The 23,744-nt window shown below is 40.5% G+C and overlaps 1 protein-coding gene across 5 annotated transcripts in view; it reads left to right on the top strand.

Annotated features, from left to right (window-relative positions):
* Positions 1–11,065, top strand: part of PAX3 (paired box 3) — a 73,425-nt gene extending 62,360 nt beyond the window's left edge. For all 5 annotated transcript variants that reach the window (XM_063408419.1, XM_063408421.1, XM_063408420.1 and 2 more), the window contains 2 exons: positions 10,260–10,506; positions 11,031–11,065. In XM_063408419.1, coding sequence (XP_063264489.1) covers positions 10,260–10,506; positions 11,031–11,065 — 282 coding nt within the window. The remainder of the gene's footprint in view (positions 1–10,259; positions 10,507–11,030) is intronic.
* The last annotated feature ends 12,679 nt before the right edge of the window (positions 11,066–23,744 follow it).

Genomic DNA, 23,744 nt, shown 5'->3' with positions numbered 1-23,744 from the left:
GAGTATTACAGCTCTTTGGCAGTATATAAATGCATGAATACCATAATTGTTTTTCTAATTTGCGTGAGCTCTTTTAAGGAAATCAGGTTAATAAATTGCCTCGATAATTGAGTGTCAAAAGATTGGTTACATTTTCCTACACACGGCATCTGTCTGAAGCTGACATTATTAGTTAAAGCTTGAATAGATGGTAGTTTATTTTATTAGCAAGAGCTTTGCCCAGGTGCTTGGAAAGAGATGTCCACTAAATTCTGAGGAGTCACAAAGAGGATGCAATCTATAATTACGATCAGGAATCTCTTCAGGGCTGAAAGTGAGAGTTTTAACAGCTTTATCTGCTTTCTACCCTTTTTTCCTCTCAGTGGTTAGAAAAACAGAGAGAAGCTCAGAATGACACAAATGAAAAGTGAAAAGACAATTATACTCAATTACACACTAATCACTGACTATCACCATTGCCTAAGCAGGGAGAGGGCATTCTAATAGGCAGAAAATGAGATTTTAATGGCACAAAGGGTGGCCAAAATAACGACTCGTATATCTTTGCCTCCTTCGTTTTCTTCAACTTGTGGTTTGCATCTCGGGAGTGCAGTTCCTGGTTCCTGTGCAACGGTGATAACTCTGTGCAGCTGAAAAGTTCAAAGGCACTGGAGTTGAAAAGAATGAATAACAAAGGCAATGAAATAAACATTTTTGCCCAAAGGCAAAAGTTCATAAACCCTTTTTTGTAACGGTAAATGTAATTAAGATTCACAGATTCCTATAGCATAGAGTGGGGTACAAAACTTTATGGCTTGAAACATCAGGAAAAAAAATACCACCAGGAAAACAAATGGATGTACTTCCAACAAGACTTGAATAGATTTTGTTTGAAAGAATTCTGATTTCTAAATGCAAACTTCAACAAAATCCATTATGTTATATTAATTGTTTCTGTTGGGGTTTTTTTGTTTGTTTTGTGTTTTTTTAAATGGCTCATTTCATAGTGTGCAAGGCTTCCACATTTTTGACATGATATCTATTTTTCAGTGTTAATCCATAAAAAGCAGTTGTTAGTGTCAGTTTAAATGTGTGTTGGTTCTGGCTATGGAAAATGTGATTTTTTTTTTCTCCCTTTCACAAAGCTTTTATTGTCTGTGACACAGAAGTGGAACACAACAGTAAAGAAATCTTGTGATTGGGCTGGGCAAAATGGGACAAAAATGTGAGGCCAGGCTTCCTCCTGCCAAGGTCTTGCTGATTTGAGGTTTGATGTAATCAAAAGGAGATTCTGCGCTTCATTACACCCAGCCCTGTCTTTACATTAGGAGACTTCTGTTGGTTTGTTTGTTTGTTTGTTTTCCTTAGTCTTCTGGAACCTTTTTCTAACCCAGTGTTTAGTGTTTCTGGCTGTGTTCAGCAACTCTACCAACAGGTTTAGGGGGATGCTGGTCCCTCTAAATCTGACACTGTGCTTTCATTGCTCAGTGCATAGAGGAGATTACTTATATCCATTCAGATTTGGAACAACTTCTTGGCAACTGAATGATTACCTTCAACAGATGTTAAAGATCTTCCCATCAAACAATCAAATGAAAAACACAGACCTAAATTCATGTGGCATTACCAACAGCTCCTCTATATCAGTTTTGGCTCCTTAACAATGAATTAGAGACATGCCTAAAATGCAGAGATGTATAAAGTGACACACTCACATTTTGTGTTTATATAATGCAGTAACACAATCTCAAACATGTAAATTATGTGCAACAAATTGTGGGACTGGAGCAAACCAGTGAAACCCTTGATGGCCAAAGGAGCCTCAGCTGCTGGTCACAATGTTGGTGTGTGAAATGTCCCTTAGTAGTGGGGTATGTCACTGTGCATTTCCTCTCCACGCTTCCTCAGGGCTCTTCCTGAGGTGCTGGAAGAGAGGCTGAGGTAAGGTAAAGCTGAAAGCCATCTCTGCATTTGGGGTTTCATGAGAAAGGAAACGGGAGTTTTCCTGCTGAGTGGGCATGTTGCACTGCCCTGCCTGTGTGCATGGAATTTAGATGAGACAGAAAGAGGGTCTATTTACTAGCCAGTGCATTTTTTACCACAATAAATCTGGGGGTGTGAGCAATTAACATAATGTTTCCACCCATCCATGTGTCTCTTGCAGGCAAGTGTTCCTGACAAACTGAGTCTAAAGCTGAATTTGTGGTGACTGTAGAAGGGAGGGGGAAGGGAGGCTTTGTCTGAAGCCCAGATAATATTTTGTGATTTAAAAAATCACCCTTAGAGCATACAGAACAAAATCTAATACTAAGATATGCAGGATCATATTCTTAGCAGTCTTAAACCTCTTTCTCCTCTTTGACATCGATATATTACAAATGAGGGTCTGACACAAAGCTGTTAGGGAAGCATTATTTTCTATGTAGAGTGGTTCTCTTCTAACTTTTTTCTTGAATATGATGGACAAATATGGTGTTTAAGGCAGACACTGGTGAAGACAGAGGACTAGCAGAGATACCTAGGGTAATGTAATTTATTTTATTGTGTTAGCCTTGAATTTTGGGATGAGAGGAGACTGTATTTCTCAGGTCTAGGAAGCAGAATGATCTATTACGTACCTGTGTTGAAAAGTTATTGATCTTGTTTAAAAATATATGAGAACAGAAAGAGTTCCACCTTGTTTAATACTTTTTAACATTAAGACAAGATCTGCAGATATCCTGCAGATGACTGATTATTCTCCTTGCTCATCTGGTTTATTCATTACTGCCTGGATGTGGTGAGAGAACCTCTGTCTTGCAGGCATGCAATGGGTTGACTTTTGCTGGAAAAAGTCAGGGATTAGTGTCTTGGGGAGCTGGCAGCCTGGAGTGTTTGTATTTCATGAAAAAGCAACTCAACTGCAAGCATGCCATCTCAGCCAGGGCTCTTTGAATATAATGTCAGAAAAGAGATTATTAGTGTGTAATATATGTAAATTGCATATTTTTATGTTTTCTATGCCTATTATGCAGCTTCTTGCCTTTCATGCATACATTTATGGGAATATTGTATTTCCTTTTCAAATTAGGTTTTAGTTGCTTAGTGAATTTTCTTTTAACAAATGTTTTTAAACTCAGAATTATGAGGGGATAGCATATCTGGATGTTAATGTATGTATACAGGACTTAGGCATGCTTTTAGATTGGCATGGCACTTTATGATTAGTGGCCATCACTGGCTTTTTGCTGTGAAGCAGAACAGTGACTGCAGAAACACTTGTCTCATAACTGCAGGTGTATGGTCTTAGCAAAGGGCAGATTGTTTTAAAGAGAGGATATCAGTATTTTGAACTGCTTCATTCAAGATAAGGAAAAAGGCTTTTCTGGTGTACCTCGGCATCCCCTGACCTCCTCACGTGCCTTTTATTAGTGTCAGAGCAGCAGAGTTTGCCCTACACCAGGTCAGGCACTTTGCTGGTTTGGAGAGTGATGTTCTGGCTGCTGTGGGTTCAGATGGAGCAGCAACACTCTGCCTGGATTGCTGCCCACGAGGCTCTGTGCTTCCTGTATTTAACCTGTAGGACATTAACCTAGGATATTTAACTTGTATCCTTGTTAACTTGTATCCTACAGGTTAAATATCTGTAGGATAACCCAGGCTTAAATAGTACTCCAGTTTTAAGATTTTACTGGGCAAAGAACAAATGTGTGTAACCTGTCTCCTGCTAGGCATAATTTTTTTTCCTCCTTGCCCTCTAGAAAACTTCTCAGATCTACTCTTTCCTCTTCCTTGCCTTCTCCCCTCATAATTGAATCAAATCCATAGCTTTAAAGGCTGCAGTTTTAACAGGGGAGATGGATTGAGTATTGAATGGGCTGTGTAGGAGATCATAACAGTCTTTAACAAAGTTTGCAGTTTCATGCCATTACCTGGAGCTCGGGAATAATCTTGATAAGAAAATCCCAAACTTTTCCTTGAACAGTAGTAAAGATGCAAGCTGTTTCAAGGTTTCTTTCTTCTTCTGTCAAAACATTTCATTGCCAGAGTTTAAGAGTTACCCTGTAACTCCTTTTGGTGAGATAGATCTTAGGCAATGCACTTCTCTTAAGTCTTCGAGAGCACTTGGTTTTCATTAACCTGATGTATGGAACTGATAGCAGCTGTCGAATCAGTTAGATATGTTCATATTGTCTTGTTAACTCGGATTTTAAGGGAGGCACAGGAACCAGGACTAAAAAATTTCATTCCCTCATTAAGAGGGACAAGAGCAGTGAAAAAAAGCAACCATTAATTCATCATACTTTTCCCTATGCCTTCTGTTGGATTACCTTGAACTGATTGCCCTCAGAAGTGTTTGGGTTAAAGTCCCACAGCAATGTGAAGCTCATGATCTTTGGCACAATGCACTTGGCTTTGAGAGCTCTTTGCTTAATGACCCAAGAACATGAGACAGGGCATGGATTTCTTGTGAGTAAGAAAATTAATTCACATGATATAATTTTCACAAACACGAGTTTGTGTTTTTGTTTTTGTATTTTTTTTTAAATTTAAAAACAGAAGCTCAGACAATGAGGTTGATTATTTTTAGTTTCTATGAGTGAAACAGATGAGATTCAATAGTTTTGTAATTGTTACTGTGTAAAAATAACATGTATTATTTCTTTCGTAAATATACTAATATTTTGTAAAAAATATTCTATATTTTATATAGGTATATATTTATAGATAATATATATACTAAATACATTAATATAGGAGAAAAAATAAAAAGGGGACAGTATGTCTTTAAATGTCCACCTTAACTTTTCTCTTTTGGTTTGTTTTGCTTTCAGCCATAACAAATCCATAAATCCCAATTGTTGAGGGAAGGTGTGTGAGAGCTGAACTAATGACAGCTGGCCTGGTGTTCATAATGGCCAGAATCCTTCTTTTGTGTTTGGAACTGAATAGAAGGTGGGAGGAGAAGAGTTCACAGGCAAAGAGCAACCTAATACCAAATTTAGGCTTGTTATGAGTTCTTTTGGGTAATATTGCCATAACTGAGCATTAAAGTCATGAGACTCCAGTCTCTGAGGCTGCCTGAAAAAGTTGTGAGATGTTTTATCTCGTAGATATGCTTATATATTTATAAATTATGAGTATATGTTCATCTTTGAGCTTTGTTTTTGCCTTTTCAGTCATCTTTGGTTGCTTTTTGTGCCAGGGTCTTAAGAATTTGCTAATCTTAGAATTATTTTGGAGATAGTACCAAGTTCTGGGACTTTGTGATATAGCACTTTAAAAAAGACATGAGTTTTGTGACAGACTGTAATAATGTTTTGAATAACATTTGGTAGTTCTCTGTAGGTAAAAATATATTTAATGAAAGAATCAAGTTTTCCTCCTAATTCTCCTTAACGTGCACCAGTGCACCTTCTCTAATTCCAGTGCAGGTACCAGTGATACCTGGTGGTGTGAAATCAGTATGAGGTCTCCTTTGGTATGAGTATGCACAGGGTCAGATCATCAATGTTCAAAGTCAGCACATTTGCTCTTATTTTCATCAACCATGTATGTGGTTGCCAGCTCTTGCAAAAAATTGCTTTCTGTCGAGTTTCTTGTATTCAATAAAAACATTCAAATATATAAAATGAATCAGCAATGTGGTTCTAGGATCCCATAGATCCCATATAGCTAATTAACGTTAATTAATCCTCTAAAATCTCTCATTATAGTGCATGATAACAATACTTTTTGTCTTCTTTTTTGTGCAATATTTTGTTTTTTGAGAGATTTCTCTACAGTGAAGAGAGTTAACAGCAGGTAATGCCATTCATCTCGGAAGGAGTTTGAAATTTTCAGTGTTAGTGATGAATGAGGGTATCTGACCCACATCTGTTTTACATTAGAATGGAACATTGCCCTGACATCGTTAGGAGCATTTGTCAAGATTCCCTGGACAGAGCTTCTGTAAATTACATGCTGCAAATGTGTCAGGGTCAGATAAGAGGATATCATTAACTGCGCTAAAGTTTACTCATGGTTCTGTCAGTTCAACTTAATATGTTCACTGCCACCCATTTTCCTTGAGCTGTTTCATTAAATCTTTCATTCACAGGAGGGGAAAAATAGTATCACTGTACCCCCCAAAAAATTGCACATGTTCTTTTCTCATAAATCATATTAATTGCAGGCATGGTCACAAAGCATATTAAACACAGGCATGCGTAAATGAATTAAAACATATGAGAATTTTATTGTGCCTATGGAGGGTCCTACATCCTCAAATACTAACCATGTTAACAGCCAGAACGTTTCATTTCAGTAAAATAAGCTGGTTTTTTTAGTTTAATGGCCTTTATTTTGGTGATAATAGAAGTGTTTTCCAACAGCTGATAATGGACCAGACATTGTGTTCATGCCTTCAAGGCTTTCATCACTTGAGTTCTCCTTCTCAATCCAGTCCTCAGCTGGTGATTCTGAGCTGACTCCACCGGCAAGGGATTTGTCCTAATGAATATTTTGGATTGCTTCAGATGTGTCCTCTCAGAAAAACTTTTCTGTAGAATTTGGTTGTTGCAGTCCACTGTGTTCTGTTTACTTATTCTTAATTTTACCTTCATTTTCTAATAGAATTATTTTTATCAATTATATATTGTATTTTATTGTATAAGCACAAAGGCTGTGCATCAATACTTGTGTGTGTGTTTTGTAAAAGGAGAGAACAAAAGATATGTAGCTAAAAAACTTAAATCTGATAATTTTTTCACATTTATAGGAGCTGTACTCTAAAATAAATTGAATAGTTATTGTATCACTTTAATGTGGTGTTAGCTCAGCCCTTGGATTCTAGATCAGCGAGGCTGATAATTACTAATTTAGCTTTCCCAAAGTAATTTAGAAGAAAAACCATATTTTCCAATAATTTGGATGGTCTAGAGATTGAATAAATTTATTTTCTACCTTAAATACTATAAAACAATCATATCTGTTTACTTCCTGTGCTTAACACCCACATTAGATCTGAGCTGTAAACCCCAGCTCCTTGTGTGTCTCCTGTGCAGCCCTAAGCTGAGGGTGCTGAGCATCCTGCAGACATGGCCCGTTAATGGATTTCTAATTGATTAGGTGAAAGTTAGCCATGCCCTTCCTGTAACTCCTTGTATGGGTGAGAAGGTCATGGCACATACCGCAGCAAAGACTCCTGCCCTGAGGCTACTTCCCTTAGAGCTTTCAAAACAGACATGACCAAAAATCAAATTATTTAGATACTAATCAACTGCAGGATGATTCTGAAGGCCAGGGAGGAAGATATTTCTGGGCAGTTGGTTACCGTTCAGACTTCAGTTTTCTTCAGCTCAGACAGCTCACTCAGTTCTGCTCCAGAATATTTACTAGGTACATGTCCACTTAATAAAATGATGTCTAATTATTTTATATTTTAAAAAAGTTAAAGTAAATCTCACCAAATGCTAATTTTAGTTTGTCATAAAGGAGAAATATCTATCCAAATAGAGTTACTAATGATGTTTGAGTGTTGTTTGAGACTCTGTCTGGACCCAGGTTTAAATTTCAAGATAAACCTCCAGTTTTAAAATAGCCTCCAATCCCAAAGTTTTTGAGCCCACTCTTTTTGCTGGCAAAGTCCAAATAATTTTGTCTCAGGTTTTATTCTGTTGAAAATATTAAATTTAAAAAAAAAAAAAAAAAAACTCTAGTTGAAATACACAGTTGGTAAAATAGTTATTTACCCAAATTAGCAATTGGTCCTAGAAGTGCTGGCAGACAGCAGATGTGAGAGCCCTGAGGCAGAGGAGAGTTTCCCTGTGACATGAGCCCAGCCCAGCCCCTTCTCCCTGCTCTTGAACTTGGAACAAAACCTGGGGAAATCCTGTAAATATTGGTGTCACCCTGGCCCTACACGGCAATGGAAAGGGTTTTTCACTTGAGATTTCTGATTGACCCCTGTGCATTTTAAACCCTACTCAAAACCATGACACTCCTGCCAACATAAATATTCCCAAAGTAGTAATTTTCAATGTAAATGTTTAAGGTTTTTTTTTTGTTTGTTTGTTTGGGTTTTTTTTTTCTTTAGTTTTTAGTTTTTAGTTTTTTTCTCTTCTTTTAACTCTATTAGTGTTAATTTCAAAGGACAAGGATTTGTATAACCTGAATGGACATATGTTCTAATACTGTGTCCTGCTTATGCAGTGTCAGGTCATTAAGCATGCTATATAACAAATTCCAAAGTTATAAGAAAAATATTTGGAATTTCTGGAACAGAAAAGCTTGCTAAAATCATAGAAATTTTAATAGTTTTCAGAACCAATTTTTAGAACAAAAACTCGAGAGCCCAGTATTTTCAACTTTTGAGGAGTTTTGGCACAAAATTATGTATAGAAAACATGATTTTTCAATCTGTGGTGATTTCAGAGGTTTTTAATTATTTACCACAAGTTCTTTTAACAGGTTTTCAGCATTGAATGTATCTGTTGTATTTGTTTCTATTAAATAGAAAATATTACATCTTGAATCCAAATTCATCATGTTTTTATAACATAAAAGTTGCAAGATTTCAATAACTGAATGTAGTCTTTGCGTATATTTTGGAATTTCTTTTTGCCTGAATGCTTCAGTTTGTGAAATATCCGGCAAATGCCACCAGCTAAACTCATGTTTTTCAGTTTAGTAAATCAGAAGTGAACATTCCAGTGCTATAAGTAGTAACTGAACTTCTTTCTCAACATTTTTTTTTTCAGTGAGATATCTTGGGTGCATTTGATGCAAACATAATTTTCTGTTCTCCATGCAAGGATCTGGGTTTCTCTTTCTGAACTACTCTGTTTCTACCTCTTGCTTGCTAATCAGACATGTAAAAACTGGGTGGGTCTTCTTTCCTACTTAAATCACTATCCATGGATCTTGTTTCATCTATTTATTAAAAAAAAAGCAAATCCAAACCAACAAAAAAAGCAAACGACTCACAGCTGGATATACAAGCTCCCTGCAATAATAACCTTTTAGTTTGTGATGGAAAATAAGTACAATTCCAGGAGGAGCATCAGATCTGTAGGAAACAGATATGTTCTTATGAGGTTTAATTTAGTATTTAAAAAATAGACTCCAATTTTAAAAAACTCTCTTTAGTTTATGACAAGAATTGCTGCAAAGCAAAATGATTATCAAATAGCACATGTCAGATAATTGTAATGCCTTTTTGGAGCAAGAACAGCCTGTGAATTATCACAATATGTAGTTTTGGCAGAAGCTGTATGTGACCCATCCGTTAGAAGCTGCAGAATGTTTGTCAGGCTCTGAAGTGCAATTTATCTCAGCAAAAGTAAGCAAATCTCAGTCATATACTTATTTTCAAAGTGTTCTATAGTGGTATGCCAGGAAAGGAAATGTTCACCAACCTGCAGTGGGAGAGATTTTTGAACAACAACTTTTCACTGTAGTTTCGTGCTTGAAAACGCAGATGCTTTGGAATTTTTCTTTCTCATCTACTGGAAATTATGGCCTAGAGAGCTGGGCTTTTATAGGGACAGGCATGTATTTTCCAGTAAACTGTTTTCAGCCACTGATTTCAAAACTGTCCCTGTAGAAGCAGCTTAATAGAGCAGTAACAGCTGACTTGAAGTTGCTCTGGAGTGCCCGACACTTTCTGCTGTGTCCTCTAACTCAGATGATGGAATCAACAACGGGTGTTAAAGGACCAGCACTTTACTCTTGCACATTGATTTCTTTACAGCATGCAGGGCATGCAGCAGCAGGGGTGTGGCTGCTCTGCCCCTTTCCCAGCACCCAGAACATCAGGATTCAGTGGGGTTCTTTGCTGCTTACATCAGTAGTGCTACTGGGTTCTGCTCCAAACTAATTTCGTTGTAATAGTTTCTGATCTTGGAGAAGAATATTGTGTGAACTTTTTCACAGCTTTTTAATGTTTGTAGATCATGCAGGACATCATGGTTAAACAGCCACTACTTGCTTTTTGTTCTCTTATAATTCAGTCCTCAAGGAATAAACATCTGCAGAGCTCCCAGCTGAGGCTGGGATCAGGCACTCTAAAACCATAAAAGTTTTAAAAAATGTTATTCCTTATTTGGCCCAATATCACTTCTTATTTCTTTTTAGCCATCAGATTTTATTTTAGTGGATGATGCAACCAAATTCTACTTCCTCTTGGGATTAGCTACTCAAAGCAAGTATCAAGTCTACCTGGTTTAGGAAATCAAATTATAGATTTGAGAACTTCTGTAGTTCTGTAAGCAGTGCAGTTCCTCATATATTTTAACCCTTTCTATTATTCTGTCTCTCAGGTAATGGGACTCTTGACTAACCACGGTGGTGTTCCTCACCAGCCCCAGACCGACTACGCGCTGTCGCCGCTGACGGGGGGCCTGGAGCCCACCACCACGGTGTCAGCCAGCTGCAGCCAGAGGCTGGAGCACATGAAGGGCTTGGACAGCCTGCCCACAACCCAGTCCTACTGCCCGCCCACCTACAGCACCACGGCCTACAGCATGGACCCCGTCACGGGCTACCAGTACGGCCAGTACGGCCAAAGTGAGTACAGCACTCCCGCTGGGAAGGGCACACAGCCACCAGCTCTCTGTCTGTCTGTCTGTCTGTCTGTCTGTGAGGAAGGGAGCTCTGAGCACAGATCCCCAGGGCTCGCTGCTACTTCTCCTCAAACCCCTGCACTGGTGAGATAGTTGATTGTTCAAGCAGGATTTCTGCTGCATAATTATTTTCTTAAGTGATGTCAACAACATCTTGATGTTATTAATTGTTGAGACATGAAACCTGATTGCCATTAGGTAAAACATAAGGGTTGTCCAAAATGAAATAACCGCTGGCATTCCACTATTAGAAACACATGTTCTTAATGAGGTCAGCTCAAGAATCATTACAGTATATAATCCCAGATACATAGAGTTTTGTCAAACTTGTCCTAGGAATAAAAATATTAGTCCCTTTCCTTTGATATATCAGTATTAAATATGACATTGTCAACCTGTAGTTGGCATGGCCCCATGCTGTGAGGTTGTCACAGCACGACTTAAAAAGCTTCTTTTGCTTTTTTGCAGGTGCCTTTCATTATCTGAAGCCAGATATTGCATAAATGAACTGTCCACTTCAAGTTAAAGCTGGTCTTGTTTCCTGGTCTCACTCCAAGGCTTGGATATGAGGGATCTTCTCAACACAGTGCAGCCTAAACTGGGGCAGTCCCACTGAGAGATACAAGTTTGTTATGTTCTCTCCAGTCATAGCTTTTAGTAGACTTTTGAAGGCTGGACAAAGCTATACAGAAGACAAAGGCCAAAAGCAATAATGAATAAATGTGACATGCTTCATTATGAGTGGGTATACAAAACAGAGCAGTATTTAACATCACAGCCTGGCAAACATTCCATTTTTTGTTGTTGTTGAAATTAATGTGCATTGATTGGGACAAATGGAACATTTTGGAACTAAACTTAGAGCAGTTGAGCTCTGCGTACTCTGACTCATCTGACATCCAGTGCTGACTTTAGTCTAACTTTAAAACAGCTCAGTTTGTGAAGCAAGGTTGGGAGAGCCTCTCACTGTACACACTGGAAATTGTCATCAAGAGGAATTGTCACAGTCCCTAGGAAGCCAGATAAGTGTGAAAGACTTCCTGAGCAACCCATTGGTTACCTTACCATGCTTTTGTAATCAGCTTGCCAATAAATGTCACTCACAGGTTTTACTTTACCAAGAGAGGAGATCTTGTGTAACATGAAATCCAGATTTTACCTTTCTGTATGTGTTTTCCTAGTGTGTTTTACCTTTTTAAAGAAACATGGGAGACAAAACCCCCACCAACAATGCGACTGATTTTTCATAACTGCCTAGCAATGTGCAATACTGTGTACCTCACACAAACTTTGGGATCATCCAAAGTCATAGATATAGAATCAGAACTATATTTTTGCAGGTACTTTTATTTTTGCAGTGCATAATTCCTGATGATAAAATACAGAAATGTTGCAGTCTGCTGGATTACTGAAATCCAGCTTGTTAATCATGATTTAAAGGTCATCTTCAGGAAACAAATACGAAGAAATGATTACGTTTACATGTTTTTTAGTGATGTACAGGACATAGACAGAGATGGACCTGTACGTGACACATCTGTTTAAATTATACAGTGATATCCAATATAGAAAGTATAATTATAGGAACCAAGGTTTACAAGAAGTTTGCATCGTGACATTTTAGAATGTCAATAAATTTGTGTTTTGTGATGTTGAGAGGAAGAGGATGATGGAAGGCAGGATTATTTATTTCTCTCTATTCTTGGAACAAAGAGGGAGGCAGAACACAAATACATTCCTTTTAGAGTTAAGGACTATGAAGTAGTGAGTTAGACTAGGTTCAGTACAGAGGTTAGTTCACACAATGGTCTTAAGGGTGATGGAAAAATGAAATATTATCTTTGTGTTGCAGCCTCTACAACAAAATGTGTTGTAAAAAAAAGAAAACCCCAAAAAAACCCCAAAAAAACAAAAACAAAAAAAACAAATGTCTTTCATGTAAAAAGTTCAGTAAATATTTACTATTTATAATGAATAAACATTATGAAGACTTGCAAAGCACTGATGATTTTGTCCTAAAATGTAGTATTGTGATAAATACATTGATACATTTTAATCTGAATATCATGAAGAAATAAACCATGTTATCTTCGATGCAGACTGGATTCATTATGTGTGTGTATTCTGCACACATCCTGGGCAGCCTCAGTGCCCAGGTACTGCTCGTGTGCCACATGGAACTCTGGGTGTGTCTGTGGTGTGTGGGATGATGAACTCTGCAGTTTCTGAGCGCTGTGGGTACCAGGAGTACATCTTCCCAACAAGGGAAAAGCCCTTGCCATACATTCAAAAGAAAATAACATAGGTTTAAACCCAGCACAAGTAAGGCGACCAGGATGGCTTCAGAAAATGCAGGGTCTTTGTAATCAGTTGTGGGAGGTATCTGTCCTGAATTATATTATTTTTCCTCAGAAACCTCAAGAATTTTTTAATAGGCCTAAACACAAGCTGATTGTAACATGGGGAAGACCCTTCAAAATGGGTGGAGTAAATTTTACTGACACATCGGTATGCAAGGGAATTTTACTTCACCCCAGGCTTAGTGAACATTTAATGTCCTCACTATTTTGTAGGGGATGTAACCACCTTGAATTTCTTTCTGCCTTTTTTCAATGTGCATTTTATTTTTATTTTGTTCTTTTAAGTCTAGCCCTCTTCCATCAGAAACGGAAGGAATACCTTTCTTGAAAACAGGACATTGAAAATGATGAAAAAATGGGAAAGGAGATTTCTCTTTTCCTTTCTAGTTTCTTTTTCTCTGATACACTTTTTAGTTTCTGACACAATTAAAATCTAAAACTCTCTTATTAACACCCATTCTCTGCTCTAAACTGCTATTTTTTCTGATTTTTTTCAAAGTTGCTTCCAAGGACTTGGCCCTTGGCAATTGTCTCATGTCCTAGGCTTGCTGCAAAGGCCACTTTCTAAACTTGTATTTCCCACTTGCAATCCCCTTCCTGTAAACTACTGGGTAGAATCCTGCTTGCTTATACAGTTTGGAGCTGGGTGATGAGTGCTCCTTCCCAGGAGGAGTGTGTAGCCTTGTGATTGAAAAATGTCACCTCCCTTTTCTGTTCCAGCAGCTGCAGGGTTGGGAGAGCTGTGATTCCTCCCTGTTCCCTCAGTCCCATGAGGTTCTTTAGTGACCTCACGTTAGGGAATGGGCATTTTGGCTGCTTCATCCTCCTCTCAGGGGCGTGCCAAACACTTTCTTGTGTGAGAGCTGAATGCAGAGCAGGAGAGACTGGAAACAGGAGAGACTGGAAACAGGAGACAAAAGGGCCTGTCCCTGCCCGTGGCAGGGGGTTGGAATTGGGTGATCTTTAAGGTCCCTTCCAACCTCAACCATTCTATGATTCTTTGAAAATCAACCATTCTTCTCACAGTCAAGCCATGCAGTGGAGAACTGGGACGAGCTCTTGTCATGGGAAGGGAGGAGCCTGGGGCAGGACTAAGCAGTATCTTGATTTATTATGTGCTGTAGAAATCTTTGACAGAGCCATAAGGATAACCTGGCATACTGTTGATCCCTTCTTGTTATCACTGTCAAGACTGAAGCGATTCTTGGGAGCCACATGTGTTTCTGGGGTATGAATCCTGAATTCAGGAAGTCAAAGGGGAATGAGCCTGCCATGGATATTACATTTGAAAGATAAGCTTTACAATTGCTGGGAGGAATGTGCTCACAGCGATGGAGTCCAAACCCCACTCACCTGAGTGCGGAAAGGGCAGGTCTCAGGGTCCCTCCTCTTATTTTCCTTTTTTTTCTCTGTGTGTGTGTGCATATTTTACAAAATGGAAATAAATCACCACAGCTGCTTAACCAACTGTCTGTCATCTCATTAGAGTTGGAAGATTTTGAGAGACAGGTTTTCATAAAAAATATTTTTCATTGTATCACAACTATGATTTTTAAATTATTATTAAGTTTTCCTTTATCTAGAAATTACTTCTACTCCCATCACAATACCCAATATATGCACTTTGCCATACTTTATATGGATTGCTATTCCTTTATCCAGGCATTAATGAATGAGCTAGGAAAAGAATAATTTTAATGACACCTGTTATCCTTTTCCCTAGATATTCCAGTGTTTCTCATTTAAATAAAAGCTTGAAATAAACATTTTTCTTCAATAATCACACAGGGTTTTCTACTTAGTATTGCTCGAAAGTCTCTATCCAGATATCAAACGCTGTTGAAGTGTATCTTTCTGGGTTATTTTGAAGGCACAAAATGCCTATCCTAATCTACAAATCTTCACTGAAAATAACTGATTGTCAAGCAGGTCCGTGTCCTCAGAAATCCATTTCTGCACCTATGTGGTGTTAGAGTTAGGCTTTCAGTCCCTAGGTTAAGGTTTGTGCAAATTAAAACACAAAACATCTGGCTACAGATCTGTAACCTGTATCTCCAAATGTAATGAAAAAATACAAAGCTACTTAACTTTGCAATTCCAAACCCCACCCCAAATTATCACATGCCCCTAATATTTTTTGATAGTAAGGATGTCTGCATTTTCTCAGAAATATGTCAGACAACAGCATGTAAACTATATGTTAGGTCTGAATTCTGTGATGGATTCCAACACAATATATAAGAAATGCTTTGTCTCTGGCTACTGCTGATGTGTAAAGCATACATTTTTTCTGTATTGGTAACCATGAGTATTCTCAACATTTGCTATCCATAAAGTCTTCTGGCCTTAAAGTCTATAAAGTGGATTACTAGAAGATACCTTTGGATGAAATAAGAAGAAATTAATTTAAGGCAATATCAATGAGACCATCAGAAACCTGGAACAGCTTGAGTTCATAAACTTCTTTATATTGTTCACTTCAATGTTCTACTTAATTGCAATAATACCTGAATCCTGATTAGAAGATCTCATTTTTAATTTATTTTAGTTTTTCTAATGACATCTAGATGTTCCCTAGGGCAACTGGAGAGTCCTAGGGTTATTTAAAGAAACACTTGAGTTGATTTGAATCTGTTCAAGATATTTGTCTATTGTAAAATAATAAAACTTGCAGTCTGTTTCCGTGGTCACTGCAGGTAAGAGGCCGTTTGACGTGTCAGATATCACTCCCTATTCTCTCCCAGCCCTTCTGGGCAGCTTATCACAGGCTGGGAAATTCTCATCAGGCTCAGAGAGCAAAAAACTACAGCTAGGGGACTAGTGCAGTTCCAAAACTTACAGGTATTTATCAGACACACAGGTCTCAAAATCAGGCTGTGCACAGAGTTGGTTCTTGGCTCTGCTTTGCCATCCCTGTTCCCACAAACAGCACTTTGCAGTGTTCACACACAGTTTAAATCTCTGCATTTACATCACCTCAGAACCAGAGACTGATTAACCCAGGGTGGCTGTGGACAGCTTGGGCACTGCAGCATTTTGACATGCACTGTTTATTATTCAGCCACTCAGGCAATGTCATGAAAAATCATAATAAAACTAGGAAGACACATCACATTTGACCTTTGCTGAATAATTTAATAAAGCCAACTTGATACACAAATATGAAAGGGCAGTTGCTGGTAAGAGCGGAACTATTGCTTCCTTGTCTGAGAATTGGAAACAGTTCAGAAGCTTTATTAACCACTCGGTGTCTTCATCTTCAGCAAAGTTTGTCCCTTAGGCCATAACCAATGTTAAGCTACTTGTTTCTCCCCACACTCCCCTCCTTTCAGCACTCACACGGGTATCTTTGCTTAAGCTGTACACAATTATGGTCTCAGTTCTTCTCATGTCTCTGTACAATTATGCATTTTTTTTCTCTCAGACTCAGTTTTATTTACACAAACATTTTTCTTCCCATATATGTGCATTTATTCATAATCATCTCAAATGTACATACCTCTAAAATTTTAGATTTCAAAGTGTAATTGTTACAGGTACTCTGCCCACTCAAACCATGATATTTTATAATTCAGAAATTCAGAGATGGAAAAAATGTCTTTGGAGCCACTCTCGTGTGAGTGTCCCCAGGGTCAGTATCAGAATGATTAAGGGTACAAATCTCCTGAATTTTTGGAAATGCTGTTTTGGCTTCCCTTATCCTGGAGAAGGGTCTGTGGGGCAGGAACCATGTGGATCTGCACTATATGAGCCTGAGAGCACCACTGGGGTCCTGTCCCTCTGTGGAGTCCTTGACACAGTGTTTGACTGAACTCTTTTTCCATCATCCCCATCTGAAACTTCCAGGGGTGGAAGTCACACTTGGAAGTCGTTGTGGCTTCTCCCCATGGCCTCCTTTTCCCTTATGGCTCTCCAACAAACTTGAGTCCTGCAAGTCCTGCAGGTGTCCAACAGCCACACCTTTCATCCCAGTGCCTGTGTCAGCTCAGTAGGATTTATTTCTTTTTCACTTGCTCTTCCCAAAGGCTCTGACCAGCAGCACCAGCACCAACTGCAGTGCTCCCCAAACCTCACACCACTGTTTCACCTGGCACCGCAACCTGCGGGAAACACTTGCACAGTCAGGGCTGCCTGACTCGAAAAGGGGATAACGAATGGGTGTGAAAAGGTGAGGAGGAGTTCAGCTTGTCCTTTAGAGCCCAGCAGAGTTTCTGGGTGCAGGGCAGTGCAGCCATGCCAGGCATGGTGTGGGGATGGAAGAGCACCAAGGGGGCAACTGCAGAGTGTGCGGGGAGCAGCCAAAGCAGGGCCCTCACCTGCTGAGAGCACAGAGCCCTGAGGAGAGCACAGAGCCCTGAGGAGAGCACAGAGCCCTGAGGAGAGCACAGAGCCCTGAGGAGAGCACACAGCCCTGCTGAGAGCACAGAGCCCTGAGGAGAGCACAGAGCCCTGCTGAGAGCACAGAGCCCTGCTGAGAGCACAGAGCCCTGAGGAGAGCACAGAGCCCTGAGGAGAGCACAGAGCCCTGAGGAGAGCACAGAGCCCTGAGGAGAGCACAGAGCCCTGCTGAGAGCTCAGAGCCCTGAGGAGAGCACAGAGCCCCGCTGAGAGCACAGAGCCCTGCTGAGAGCACAGAGCCCTGAGGAGAGCACAGAGCCCTGCTGAGAGCACAGAGCCCTGAGGAGAGCACAGAGCCCTGAGGAGAGCACAGAGCCCTGAGGAGAGCACAGAGCCCTGAGGAGAGCACAGAGCCCTGCTGAGGGCACAGAGCCCTGCTGAGAGCACAGAGCCCTGCTGAGAGCACAGAGCCCTGAGGAGAGCACAGAGCCCTGCTGAGAGCACAGAGCCCTGAGGAGAGCACAGAGCCCTGAGGAGAGCACAGAGCCCTGCTGAGAGCACAGAGCCCTGAGGAGAGCACAGAGCCCTGAGGAGAGCACAGAGCCCTGCTGAGGGCACAGAGCCCTGCTGAGAGCACAGAGCCCTGCTGAGAGCACAGAGCCCTGAGGAGAGCTCAGAGCCCTGAGGAGAGCACAGAGCCCTGAGGAGAGCTCAGAGCCCTGAGGAGAGCACAGAGCCCTGAGGAGAGCACAGAGCCCTGAGGAGAGCTCAGAGCCCTGAGGAGAGCACAGAGCCCCTGCCAGGAGCAGCTCCTGACTGCTGGGGCTGGGGACAGCAGGGCCAGCCTCTCCTGGGTGGTGCTGGTGGTGTTCTGGGGCTGTGGGAGCCATCTGGTGTCCCTGGTGCCAGCATGTCCAGATGCCATGTGCAGAGGAAACAGCACAGCCTTCCCTCTGGGAGGGTGGGGAGACAGCAGGGGCCCTGCTGGGAATCCGCTGAGAAACCTGAAGGATTTTTGTGCCAAGGGCGAGGCCCTAATACATTTTTCCACATGGGTATTGCTGTCCCAGGGAAGCTGTACAGCGGGTGGGAGGAGAAATGGTGTTGTGGCCCCTCAGTGCCCCTAAAAGTGCATTTTTCTCGTGTGTGTGGGGTCGGCAAGGGGTGGCTGAGGGGAGCAGCTGAGGCAGAGGTGTTCCCAGAGCTGCTGCCCTTGGGTAGAGCTTGGTCTGTCCTTTGAGAATGGTTGGGAACAGCACATGCCATCCCTGGAGCTGGCTCCTGGGGCATGCAGAACTGTGCAAAATTAAATCCCCCTCCCTTCCAGGTGCTGCTGGGACACAGCAGGGCTGCAGAGGTCCTGGGTGATCCATGTGTGAGCAGCGATGGGATGTGGTGAGGAACAGGATCTGCTGGGGATCTGCCTGGTCACTGCCACTCCCAGGGCAGACAGCTCCTGGGAGCCTTGGCCTCAGCCTGGCCTTGGTTCCAGAGCTTTTTGTGGGACCCAGCCATGCTCCAGATGGTGCCTGCCAGTGCTGGGGCAGCCAAACCCAGGTGGGAGGGCTCTGCCACTTCTGCCAGGCTGTCCCAGCCCAGGCTGACCCCAGGGCAGGGACAGGGTGCAGAGAACCAAGCACTGAAATCCACCTGTGCAACACTTGGTTTGGCTAAAATAACCCTGTAGATTCCGGTACATAATAAATAAACTTGTGGCAGAAATCCTTGCCTGTCTCCTTTTCTAGACCTTCTTCATAAAGGGCTACATAAATGCCAGATATTTGAAGGATCTGGAAGGAAGCATTTTCTCCACCCCCCACCTACAGGAAAATATAATCTGTGCTGGTGTGGATAATATCACAAGTGCTCTTGCCAAAGAGGAGCTTGGAGTAGGTAATTTTTTTACTGCTAAATATAAGAAAAAAAATCTAAAAAGAATATGCAGAATAGATAAGGAGCTCAATCTTATGCCCATGTGCATCCATTTTCCTTTGATTTCTAGTGTAAATTTCAGGTTTGTGAGGACCCAGAGCTAGCACAGATGAGTGAACAAGGCAATTTTGATCTGTGAAGCTACAGTTTGGTTACTTCTATTCTGATTCTGCTCAAATTCATCAGGAAAGATTAACTTTGGCAGCTTGTTCAGTGACTAAATCTTGATATTTTTGTGGCTTAATTCATAACATAACTGTAAGCTATTGCGCTGTGTTTATATTTCCCATCCATTTCTCACATTTCCAAAGCATACTGATATGTGATCCTGGCAATTTAGCTACCATAATTGGCATTTTTCTAGGGCCAAAAGGAAACAAATTCCTTATCCTCCATACTTCTTTAATTTCTGAAAAACAACAAGTAACATGGTTAATCCTCTTTTTTGATCTTTTCCCCCCTTTGAGTTTTTCTTATGGTCTTTTCCTTTTAATCTTTTACGTTCTTTTTAATCTTCACTCATTGTCCCCTTGCATTTGAAGAATTTCATGTACTTACATCTCTAAAAAGAATTGGACCACTTTATGGAAATAGCTCTTTAGGATCTTGTTCAAAGCACCATTATGTACTTTTAACTGTTTGGGGGAGGGTGAAGAAAGGAGAGAAAAACAACTTTGAAAGCAGTGTTTGTTTGTGTAACCTAGCAGAACATTGATGCAGAAACAGTGTCTGGAAACACCCCGAGTTAAAATGAGACCCGACCACTTTAGATGAACAGGAGGATGAATGAGCATCTGCCTTTGACAGGGGTTGGATCCCATCATTTGGCTCCAGGTGGATGTGTGTTTGGGCAGGAATATTTCAGGAGGGGCCAGGCAGAGCAGCACAGGTGAGCTCTGTGGTTCACCTGTGAGCAGCTCCCCCCGAGCTGGGGGGAATGAGCTGTGATGTGTGGATGCAAATCCTTTAAAACTTTCCTGCAGGGGACACCAGTACAGCCCCAAGGAAGTGTGTGTTCATCAGCCTTTCTCAGTAGTGTGGAGATGGCTCTGAGAGCCATGTGGACACTGGTGAATTGCAGTATCACTTTTGCTAAGGATTGCACAGTTTTGCTGTACTCTGCCCTCGAGTGGCCTCTCCTCCGGTGACCTGGGCATGTTTGAAAGGGAATGGGTCACTCTGAGTTTGTTGGGCCAGGATTCTGGCTTTGTCAGATACCTGTGGGATAAAGCCCACCTATTGACAAGCCTGGCCCAGTGCTAGCACAGTAATTTATCTTCCAGGCTTAGGCTGATGTGGCTCTGACTGTCTGAATGCTGGAGAAAGAAAGTTTTTTTGTGCCTTTCATCAGGCACTAAAAAACTGCTTAGATGTGTGAGGATGCCAGGGCACTGCATAGCACAAGATGAGTTAAAATACTTATTTCTAGGAAATAATGAGTACACATCTCAAGAATCAGGCTGAAGCTATGTTTTAAGAGGCAAGGTGAAGCACAGCATTCCTTGTTCATTGCATACTCAAAACTGCCACTGCGAATTCACTGGTGTGATTATTGTCACTCAATTCTCAACTTGGTTGTGGTGTCCTACCCCTCAAAACCCCCTTTAATTTTTTATTTTTATTTTGTCAATCTCAAAAGCCTCAGACCTGGCCAACAGAGGTCATGTGTTTCTCAAGCTGGCAAGAAATTTACAGGGATTAGCATGTGTCCAACTTAATTTATGCAGAATTGCAAGCTTCTTTTACTGAAGCAAATTCTTTAAAAAACAAACAAACAGTAAGAATTTACAGAGTTCTGGAAAAGTTGCAAAACCTAAATGAAAATCCTATTCCTGTTACATGAATATAAATTGGGCATAGTTCCTCTGAAGATTTTATACTAGTTTAATGCACGAATTTCATTTGTAGTTAGACTGCTGATAAAACTTCTGTCACCTCAAAACAAGAATAGGTCCTCTCAATCTCTTCTCCTTTAGCCACAAGAAGAGGTGAATTAGATCTCTCCTATAACTTGGCCCCAACCAAGAACAGGATTTGGCATTGCTCTTTATTGGAATTTTAAATCTTTTTTCTTTCTATTATTTTCTTATTCTTTTTTAAGGCTGATTTTAAAACAAATAGTTAAAATGTGGAGCTGAGCATTTCTTCTAGAAGTTCCATATTCTAAATGTACTTATACCGTAGTCTGCTGCTCATATAAAATTACAGACTTCACTTTCATCTTTCTTTTTACAAGAAACCCTTAATGACAAATGCAGGCTGTTTAGTGATACCGATATACTGCAATCTTAGCATGTGAATTAGTCATCATACAATCAGTTCAGGGGGTCAGGCCTAAAGAAACAGTACAGAGTTGGCAAACTGCTAGTCTGGTGATGTGCTCTCCACTTCAAAGTCATGGTGCTTATTCCCCAGAATTCAGATCACAGAAAGAAACAGCTGGTATTGTCGTTTGTGGCAGTAAGGACTTTTTTTTTTTTTGTAGCAAGATAAGGTTTCACTACTTTGTAAAACAACAATTTACTTTAGAGTGACCCAGCCTGTAAAACACAATAGGAAGCAGGAATCCACGGAGCACTGCTCTGCTATTATTATGCAAGTAGACATGACCTGTGACAAACCACACTGGAGAAGACTTAACCTCCTTGCTCCTTGTCTGAAAATATTCAGTGTAGTCCACTTGTCAGTGGCAGTCAAAGGTTTCATATTCCAGAATGACTTTATAAGCAGTTCTTTTCTGTTTGGTTATTGCTCTCACATATTTCCAGTGTGGCACATACTTTCGGCAGCACACAGCTACAGACTACCAGTCCTAATGCTTAATGAAAGCACATTAAAAGTTTCAACTTTGCACCTAAGCTCCAAGGCTGTCAAATTTGAGTTAAAATTTAAGTTTTCATGTTCAGCTGGTAGAGAGCAACTGACTGAAATACCACATATTTTTTTCTTCTTCCCCTAAACTCCCATCCCATCCCATCACTCTGGTTCTTTTAAAGTGATTTCACCTAGTAACCTGAGCAGATTTGTTGCCCAAATATTGTGGGGGTAGGAGAATAAAAAACTAAATCACACATTTTAAACTGCCTGGCAGATGTGTGTCTCAGGGATTTGCTATTGTTCTATTATTGTTATTATTGGTAGACTTCACAGACAAGGCAGGCTTATCGGCCAAATGCCTCATTATCAAATGACTGAGACCCGGTAAGTGCTTAACAGCATTCCTTACCAAAAGAGGAAATGGTTCCAGGCCAGACCCAGCTCTGCCAGAGCTGGTGGACAGAGCCCCTCTTCAATGAAGCATCACTTGGGGCCCCTCAGCGCTCACTCCCCTCTATTTTCTGACTGTTTAATTCCCCAAAATGAACCAAACAGCTTTAGCTTCTCTCATCTTGCAATGCGTTCTGCAACTTCTGGAAAGGAACCTGGACTCAAGGAAAAATGCTACAGAACAAAAAGAGCCACAATACAAACCATATGACAATGCCTATTTCTTCATCCTCTTTGTCATGTTGTTTTACTCTTTCCTGGCATTAACTGTCTTTTTTGGTTATGTACGCTCGAAGAAAGCAGTTTCAAAGCAAGATCCTTACCAGGAGTTCATCGAGGAGAGGAATCGAAATAAGAAGTGGAACATGACCCGGCCAGTGGTGGTGAAACTTGACTTTGAAGAGGAAAGTATTCTTTGAACTCCTTAAACCAAAATACTCTGCAAAATGCACCGGACTGTCTCTGCTGCCAAGATCTCAAATGAAGATCTGCATGTTTATCTTGTTCAACCTGACAGTAAATCAGAGTATTGCTTACAGTAGGTAAAGGAAAAGAATTTTCTTTCTTTGGTTTTCTTGTAATCCATTTGTTGCTGGAATATATATTTTCTAAATTTTGGAGAAATCTTATAAACTTTAAAATGAGAGTGAAAAGAGGACATTTTTGGCTTTTACTTCCAGTTTGGTGCAACAAGAATGGGAATCCATCCTACACAGAGACCCTGAATTTAAGACAAAGGACGAGTTTGTGTATGCATATACCCACCCCAGTGGAATGCTGTTTCTTCTGAGTCCTTCAGACCTGGGAACTGCAGTGTAGTTTCCATTGGAAGTGCCTCCCTGGAATAGCAGAATGCATTTTGCCTAGACCAGCAAATACTACTTAACATGTAAATATAGAAAAGCTCCTCTTGCATTCCATCCCCTCAAAAATTAATTTCATATGCTATGGCAAAAGATTGAAAAAAACATCTGCAAAATGTAATTAAAATGCTTCTAGTGGAAAAGCAGGTTGTGTGTTCAGTGAGTTTAGAGTCCTTGCCTTGTCCATGTTTTGTATGTATTTATTCTTCACCAGTTTCTAATTGAAGTGTACGTTTCATTTATAGAGAATGGTAAATACAGCTGATCACAAACCTAACATGGGAAGGGCTTCTCTGTGTCTGCAGTAAATATTTGCTAAAATATTGCACAAGCTTTGCTCAGAGTTGTACTGAACACATTAGTGTACCATCTGATCTATTAATTTCTCTTCTGCTTAATAAGTATTGAAAAAATAAGCGTTC

This window comes from Prinia subflava, chromosome 11 (assembly GCF_021018805.1).
Source record: "Prinia subflava isolate CZ2003 ecotype Zambia chromosome 11, Cam_Psub_1.2, whole genome shotgun sequence".
NCBI classification, from domain to species: Eukaryota; Metazoa; Chordata; class Aves; order Passeriformes; family Cisticolidae; genus Prinia; species Prinia subflava.
This window is presented reverse-complemented; position numbering and strand designations above follow the sequence as displayed.